The 10,000-nt window shown below is 41.1% G+C and overlaps 1 protein-coding gene across 2 annotated transcripts in view; it reads right to left on the bottom strand.

The window, feature by feature from the left end:
• Positions 1 to 9,727, bottom strand: part of ptpro (protein tyrosine phosphatase receptor type O) — a 58,634-nt gene extending 48,907 nt beyond the window's left edge. For both annotated transcript variants that reach the window (XM_084407885.1, XM_084407886.1), the window contains exon 1: positions 9,099 to 9,727. In XM_084407885.1, coding sequence (XP_084264011.1) covers positions 9,099 to 9,179 — 81 coding nt within the window. In that variant the 5' untranslated portion in view covers positions 9,180 to 9,727. The remainder of the gene's footprint in view (positions 1 to 9,098) is intronic.
• Between the last annotated feature and the right edge of the window lie 273 nt (positions 9,728 to 10,000).

Below are 10,000 nucleotides of genomic sequence, written 5' to 3'. Positions count from 1 at the left end.
GAAAATAAACTCAAAAATATGAGTTATAGAGAATATAAACTCAAAAATATGAGTTATAGAGTATATCAACTCAAAAATATGAGTTATAGAGTATATCAACTCAAAAATATGAGTTATAGAGAATATAAACTCAAAAATATGAGTTATAGAGTATATAAACTCAAAAATATGAGTTATAGAGTATATCAACTCAAAAATATGAGTTATAGAGTATATCAACTCAAAAATATGAGTTATAGAGTATATCAACTCAAAAATATGAGTTATAGAGAATATAAACTCAAAAATATGAGTTATAGAGTATATAAATTCAAAAATACTAGTTATAGAGTATATAAACACAATTACGAGTTATCTGAGTTATAGAGTAGGCTATATAAACACAAATACGAGTTAGACTATAAACTCAAAAATATGAGTTACAGAGTATATAAACATAATTACAAAATATGAGTTATAGAGTATATGAACTCACAATGAGTTATATACTGTATAAACTCACAATTACAATTTATCAGAGTATATAAACTCAAAAATATGAGTTATAGAGTATATAAAAACTCAAAATTAAGAGTTCTAAAGTCAAAATTGAAGATAAAAAGTCACAATTATCTTTATTCTTATTTATTATGTAGCGGAAACAAGCTAAACCATTCAATAGAGTTCCTTTAGCAGGAAACTCTTCTATTTTCTCTTTCTGTCGGGCGTTTGACAGACCCGATCCTGAATGAGTGAAACACAGCTGAAGTCGCAGTGGTTTCTGCATCAGCGAATCCCAGCGGATCCTCAGTGAAAGCCGGAGTGTGTGTGTCAGTCTTCATCCAAACACACTGAGCGTCACGAACGACGCGCTCAATGGCCGCCTGTGTGTTCATGAATGATGACAAAGAGCATCAATGACACACACATTCAGCGGCTGAAGGGGCTTTTCAAACTCACACGTCTCTCACTGCTGTACAATATCAGCCAACTACTGGAAATCATAACACACATTTATATGAGGATTAGGGTTGGGGATCGCTTCAATTTTAATGATTCCGATTCCTATTTTGATTCCAATAATGCAACAAAAAAAAATAAAACCTTAGAAATCATTCACATTCAGTCTTATTGCAAAACATTTAATTGTGGCTGAATATCAGAACACTTACACACGGAGCGTTTGCCTGTGGTTTAAAAACACCATAGAAGAACAACTAGCCTAACTAATATAAACTAAAGCATTATTAAAGACAATAAACACTCAGTTATTAAAAAAGAACAAATAAAAAATGAGCAATCGCAACAAAAGTTAAAACTGAACAAAAATACAATTGAAATAAACAGTGTTTTAAAATTTTCAGGTGCAGAAACTGTAATCAAATGTAAAATAACTGCAGTTTATGACTGTCACTTTAAGAGCTGCACGGATCCAATACACTGATACACACGAACACACTGAGTCTCTCACACTTCAGTGTTTAAACTCATATTGAAATGCTCACAAAGGAATCGAAATTGTAATTTTATAACAAGTATCCGATTCCAGACCTCAAGTATTCCATTTGATTTTCGATTCCCAACTCTAATGATGATGTAAACTCCTGAATGCCTGAAGGTTTAATAAAGATTTCCCGCTGAAGTCTCTCCAGACTATCACTGGCGTTCCCGTTTTCCGACAGTCATTCTGCTGATGGAGCGTTTATGGGATGAGCAGCGAATCACTGATGGTTCATGTATAATGTATTGATGGATGAAAGAGGAGCGTTTCAGATCCAGACACACACACACACACACACACACACACACACGTTTAACTAATCCCATGATCTTCATCTCCATGCGTCTGATGTAGAAGAGCGAGACTGACCTCAGATCAGTGTTACGGTCTCATCCAGTGCTATAATCCAGTGCCTGGTTAAAATTAGAGACGCACTGATATGAAAATTGTGTCCAATAACCCAGGGGTCCCCAACCCTCGGGCCGCGGACCAGTACCGGTCCGTGGGACATTTGGTACCGGGCCGCACAGAAAGAATAAATAACTTACCGTATTTTCCGGACTATAAGTCGCTCCGGAGTATAAGTCAAAAAATGCGCCATGAAGAAGAAAAAACATATATAGCCTAAGTCGCACTGGACTACAAGTCGCATTTATTAAGAAATTTATTTCACACAAAAAAAAAAACGTTACGGACGGGACAGTTCTCCGTTACGGACGTGAGCGCTCTGAAAGCGGCACTAAAAGACTGCTTTAAAACTTTCACAGAGACCTCAAGCAGAAAGCACAAAGCCGTCGTTTTGTATTAATTGTATCTTAATTTTAATCAATGTTTCATCAACCAATTGCCTGGATTTAATAAATAAGAAGTAAATATATTAGAAAATAGATAATCACGACACGTGAACTGGAGCTGGTCTCATAAATGAACCGAAACTCAGCGTAAGGTAGCCTACTCGCCTCACAGACCTGAGACATATCTCTATAGAAAGCTGGAAATGTCCACTTTTAAACAGAACAATTCAAAACGAAAGAAAACAGACTCTCTGCTTGTGTCATCCGTATGAAATGTGCATTTCTCTCTGGCGCGTTCACTGTGAAGATCGCGAGTCAGCATCGTCAACTTCATCTTTGCAGCCGACACTGACACAGAAAACACTTGTTTATTAGTAAACAATTGAAATGTCTCCTGCTATATTTGACATATTCATAATCATTCATTTTGCCGGTTCGTTGTAACAGCTTTTAGGTGCTTTATTGGCAGCGCCACCCTCACATGTGACATGAACGCATCAGCACCGAAAACATGGAGATTTTTTTCTTTTGGGGGCATTTTGTTTGTGTTCGGGCTTTCTCAGTTGTCTTTAGGCACGATGTTACGAGGACGCTGCTAATAAAGTTGCGAGTATGCCTACATATTGGATTCACGTTTATTATTATATTTAAAAAATACCCGGTCGTATGCCGGTCGTATCATTTTATTTTGTTGTATTTATCCGCCACACCTTACAGGCCGGTCCGTGAAAATATTGTCTGTTATTAAAGCGGTCCGTGGCGCAAAAAAGGTTGGGGACCGCTGCAATAACCGATAATTCTTTATATTTGAAAGCCGATAACCGATATATTGGCTGATAAATCAAAACCCAAGTTTTTATATCATTTTTGAGAGCCTGATTCTAAAAACAAAATCTCACCATTAAAAGTCTCGTCCCAAACACACAATTATAATAATGTTCTCATTATGATGTTATGTAGCCGATATGACAGACTTGCACTGAACCGTAATTTCCTTTTTTAAGTGATTCCAATCATATTTCAAGCACTTCAAATCCATCATGATGAGCAGTCGCATCTGAAGAGTCTCAGCTGAAGGAAATAATACATTATTTATCGGCTTTAATATATCGGCCAAATTTTCTTATCAGGCCGATAACCATAACAGTAAAAATGAACATATATCGGCCGATAGCGATATGGTGGCGATATATCGTGCGTCAGTTTAAATAACTAGTAGCTCGACACTTCAGAGCAGCTTTAACTATTCAAGTGCTGAAACTTCAATGACATGTAAAGTGTGTGAACGTCATATTAAACAAACCCAAGATGATTTAAGAGCATTTCATCTCCACATCTACTGAAGTTCATAACCGGAGCAGTGATAAAAACAGATTCAAAATCATCTTTATGCAACCAAACAGGAATCATAATGAAGAGTTGATGGTGTGAACTAAAGTCCGAATCGAACAGACCTCGTCATTACTGAGAGCAAACAGATGATTTATGAAAACATTATTGTAGGACAATCAGATATTTGTTATTCTGAGCTCAAAACACACGAGCAGCGATAGATCACTGGAGAAACACCTGAACATGAAACATCACAACCATCACAACTTCTCCATCATCACAACTTCTCCATCATCACAACTTCTCCATCATCACAACTTCTCCATCATCACTTCTCCATCATCACTTCTCCATCATCACTTCTCCATCATCACAACTTCTCCACCACAACACAACTTCTCCATCACAACTTCTCCATCACAACTTCTCCACCACAACACAACTTCTCCATCACAACACAACTTCTCCATCACAACCTCTCCATCACAGCTTCTCCACCACAACTTCTCCATCACAACCATCACAGCTTCTCCACCACAACCATCACAACTTCTCCACCACAACACAACTTCTCCACCACAACTTCTCCATCACAACCATCACAACTTCTCCACCATCACAACTTCTCCACCACAACACAACTTCTCCACCATCACAACTTCTCCACCACAACACAACTTCTCCACCACAACACAACTTCTCCACCACAACTCCTCCATCACAACACAACTTCTCCATCACAACTCCTCCATCACAACTTCTCCATCACAACACAACTTCTCCACCACAACTCCTCCACCACAACTCCTCCATCACAACACAACTTCTCCACCACATCACAACACAACTTCTCTACCACAACTTCTCCATCACAACTTCTCCATCACAACACAACTTCTCTACCACAACTCCATCACAACTTCTCCATCACAACTTCTCCACCACAACACAACTTCTCCATCACAACACAACTTCTCCATCACAACATCACAACTTCTCCACCACATCACAACTTCTCCACCACAACACAACTTCTCCATCACAACACAACTTCTCCATCACAACTCCTCCACCACAACTTCTCCATCACAACACAACTTCTCCACCACAACTCCTCCACCACATCACAACTTCTCCACCACAACACAACTTCTCCATCACAACACAACTTCTCCATCACAACTCCTCCACCACAACTTCTCCATCACAACACAACTTCTCCATCACCACATCACAACTTCTCCACCACATCACAACTTCTCCACCACAACACAACTTCTCCACCACAACACAACTTCTCCATCACAACTTCTCCATCACAACTTCTCCATCACAACTTCTCCATCACAACTTCTCCATCACAACTTCTCCATCACAACTTCTCCATCACAACTCCTCCACCACAACACAACTTCTCCATCACAACATCACAACTTCTCCATCACAACATCACAACTTCTCCATCACAACATCACAACTTCTCCATCACAACATCACAACTTCTCCATCACAACATCACAACTTCTCCATCATCACAACTTCTCCATCATCACAACTTCTCCATCATCACAACTTCTCCATCACAACTTCTCCATCACAACTTCTCCACCACAACACAACTTCTCCACCACAACACAACTTCTCCACCACAACACAACTTCTCCATCATCACAACTTCTCCATCACAACTTCTCCATCACAACTTCTCCATCACAACTTCTCCATCACAACTTCTCCATCACAACTTCTCCATCACAACTTCTCCACCACAACACAACTTCTCCATCACAACACAACTTCTCCATCACAACTTCTCCACCACAACACAACTTCTCCACCACAACACAACTTCTCCATCACAACACAACTTCTCCATCACAACTTCTCCACCACAACACAACTTCTCCACCACAACACAACTTCTCCATCATCACAACTTCTCCATCATCACAACTTCTCCATCATCACAACTTCTCCATCATCACAACTTCTCCATCATCACAACTTCTCCATCACAACTTCTCCACCACAACACAACTTCTCCACCACAACACAACTTCTCCATCATCACAACTTCTCCATCACAACTTCTCCATCACAACTTCTCCACCACAACACAACTTCTCCACCACAACACAACTTCTCCATCACAACACAACTTCTCCATCACAACTTCTCCACCACAACACAACTTCTCCACCACAACACAACTTCTCCATCATCACAACTTCTCCATCACAACTTCTCCATCACAACTTCTCCATCACAACTTCTCCATCACAACTTCTCCATCACAACTTCTCCATCACAACTTCTCCATCACAACTTCTCCATCACAACTTCTCCATCACAACTTCTCCATCACAACTTCTCCATCACAACTTCTCCATCACAACTTCTCCATCACAACTTCTCCACCACAACACAACTTCTCCATCACAACTTCTCCATCACAGCTTCTCCACCACAACTTCTCCATCACAACCATCACAGCTTCTCCACCACAACCATCACAACTTCTCCACCACAACACAACTTCTCCACCACAACTTCTCCATCACAACCATCACAACTTCTCCACCATCACAACTTCTCCACCACAACACAACTTCTCCACCATCACAACTTCTCCACCACAACACAACTTCTCCACCATCACAACTTCTCCACCACAACACAACTTCTCCACCACAACACAACTTCTCCACCACAACACAACTTCTCCACCACAACAACTTCTCCACCACAACACAACTTCTCCACCACAACACAACTTCTCCATCACAACACAACTTCTCCACCACAACACAACTCCTCCACCACAACACAACTCCTCCATCACAACACAACTCCTCCATCACAACACAACTCATCCATCACAGCACAACTCATCCATCACAACACAACTCATCCATCACAACACAACTCATCCATCACAACTCATCCATCACAACTTCTCCACCATCACAACTCCTCCACCATCACAACTCCTCCATCACAACACAACTTCCCATCACATCTTCTCCATCACAACACAACTTCTCATCACATCACAACTTCTCCATCACAACACAACTTCTCCATCACAACACAACTTCTCATCACATCACAACTTCTCCATCACAACACAACTTCTCCATCACATCACAACTTCTCCATCACAACACAACTTCTCCATCACAACTCCTCCATCACAGCACAACTTCTCATCACATCACAACTTCTCCATCACAACACAACTTCTCCATCACAACACAATTTCTCCATCACAACTTCTCCATCACATCACAACTTCTCCATCACATCACAACTTCTCCAACACAACTTCTCCAACACAACATCACAACTTCTCCATCACATCACAACTTCTCCATCACATCACAACTTCTCCATCACATCACAACTTCTCCATCACATCACAACTTCTCCATCACATCACAACTTCTCCAACACAACTTCTCCAACACAACATCACATCACAACTTCTCCATCACATCACAACTTCTCCAACACAACTTCTCCAACACAACATCACATCACATCTTCTCCATCACAACACAACTTCTCATCACATCACAACTTCTCCATCACAACACAACTTCTCCATCACATCACAACTTCTCCATCACAACACAACTTCTCCATCACAACACAACTTCTCCACAACACAACTTCATCACAACTCCTCCATCACATCACAACTTCTCCATCACATCACAACTTCTCCATCACATCACAACTTCTCCATCACATCACAACTTCTCCAACACAACATCACATCACAACTTCTCCATCACATCACAACTTCTCCATCACATCACAACTTCTCCAACACAACATCTCCAACACAACTTCTCCAACACAACTTCTCCAACACAACTTCTCCAACACATCACAACTTCTCCAACACATCACAACTTCTCCAACACATCACAAATTCTCCATCACATCACAACTTCTCCATCACATCACAACTTCTCCATCACATCACAACTTCTCCATCACATCACAACTTCTCCATCACATCACAACTTCACCACCACATCACAACTTCTCCACCACATCACAACTTCTCCATCACATCACAACTTCTCCATCACAACTCAACTTCTCCATCACATCACAACTCACAACTTCTCCATCGCATCACAACTTCTCCACCACATCACAACTTCGCCATCACATCACAACTTCTCCATCACACAACTTCTCCATCACAACCACAACTTCTCCATCACAACACAACTTCTCCACCACAACGTCTCCACCACATCACAACTTCTCCACCACAACGTCTCCACCACATCACAACTTCTCCATCACCTGAAGAGCTTCACACACACACTGAGGGAACAACTGAAGATCATGTGTGATTATTGATGGCTGACTAACACACACACACACACACACACGCTCACACTCACACACTCACAAACTCTCATCTCACAAACTCACTCACACACACTCTCACACACACTCACACACACACACACACACACACACACACACACACACACACACACAAACACACACACAGACACACACACACACACTCACAATTATACACACACACACTCACAATTATACACACACACACACACACACACACAGGTGGATGTCAAAAACAACACATTCTCACTTGTAACATCATATGATCATAATTTTTCACACCATGATTTCCACCAAGTGTCATCAAACAACATCCAGTGAAGAGAAAGACTGCAATCCTTCATTAATCATGAGTTCATGTTCATATCTATACAGTAAACGACTGATTCAAAGGCCTGAGCTGAACTGTGTCACTCATAAAGTCATGTTCACTGATCCTGAGTCATGTCTGACTCTCAGTTCAGTGTCTTTCCCAATCAATCAATCACACACACACACACACACACACACACACACACACACACACACACACACACACGCACATTTGAAATCGACTGGAAAATTCCTGCAGACTTTGACTGAAAAATGCTGATTCTAAATTAGCTTTAAGCCTTTTATAAGCTATATCACTTGTTTAATAATAATTAGAATTATATCTAGATAAAAATAGCATTATAATAATAATAATAACCCAATAAAAATATAATAATTATTATTATTATTATCAATATCCCGATAAAAATATAATAATAATAATATTTGCATAATAACAATTATCATATACAATATTGTTTTTTTGTTTGTTTTTTGAATAAATGTTTAATTTCCTGTGCGGCAGGAACCGTGAGTGAAAGCCGACTGATGCTTCACACACACACAAACATACACACACATCCACAAACACGTTCATCTGTGTGACCCAGATTCGCCTGCAGGAATATTGTAGCAGATTCTGATCGTGTACTCGCATCAGTTCAGACACACACACACACACACACACACACACATCTAGCCAGACACGAGCTGATTTAATGACGCGCGTGTGTAATGAACGCTCCATGTAACCGCTCATTTATACCTATAGATTAGAAGATAACACGCACCTGAATGATGATGATGATGATGATGAAGATGAAGATGAAGCAGCAAGGCGATGAACCCCATCGGAGAGCAGAATAAATCATGTTCGCTCGGGAATCAATCGGACTCTTTGATTCTCAGCGTCGCACATCCGAACAATAGCGAGCGATCGAACCTCCGAACCGAGCCGAACATCCACGAGTGCAGATCTCCGTCAGAGCGCGTGTGTTCCGTCCATCGGCCGGGATCGGGTGTGTGCGGTTCGGCGTGTGTGTTCGGCTCGGCGTGTGTGTTCGGCTCGGTTTTCCCAGTATCGGCGTGTGTGTTCGGCTCGGTTTTCCCAGTATCGGCGTGTGTGTTCGGCTCGGTGTTCCCGGTATCGGTGTGTTCGGCTCGGTGTTCCCGGTATCGGTGTGTTCGGCTCGGTGTTCCCGGTATCGGTGTGTGTGTTCGGTTCTGCGGGACGGAGGAATGATGGAGACGCGAGGAGGCTCTGATGCTCTGGTTTGTGTCTGTCTGGTCGCGTCTCTAATCCTCCATTGTTCACTGTCTAGGCTTCGGTTCTGATCCCCGGTGACGCGCACACACTGTTCACTGTCTAGGCTTCGGTTCTGATCCCCGGTGACGCGCACACACTGTTCACATGTTCACTATCTAGGCAGTGAAGCGAGGTTTGAGACGCGCGCATCTGTCGCCCCGCCCTGAATCTCTGAACACAAGAAGACTGAACCTCATCACATGAACAAACCTGCTTTACATCATCCTCATATATTTATATATTAATAACATTTACTGAATTATCAAATTCAATATCATAGATTGTGGTCTGTTTATGTGTTGTGCATTAAATATTGCACTATTTATACATATATAATGACAATTAGGCTCTACTAAATCATTTTTTAATTGTACATTTTGTCTGCAG

This window comes from Rutilus rutilus (genome assembly GCF_951802725.1).
Source record: "Rutilus rutilus genome assembly, chromosome: 4".
In the NCBI taxonomy this organism is placed as follows: Eukaryota; Metazoa; Chordata; class Actinopteri; order Cypriniformes; family Leuciscidae; genus Rutilus; species Rutilus rutilus.
The sequence above is the reverse complement of the archived record's forward strand: the minus strand, read 5'-3'. Positions and strand labels throughout refer to the sequence as shown.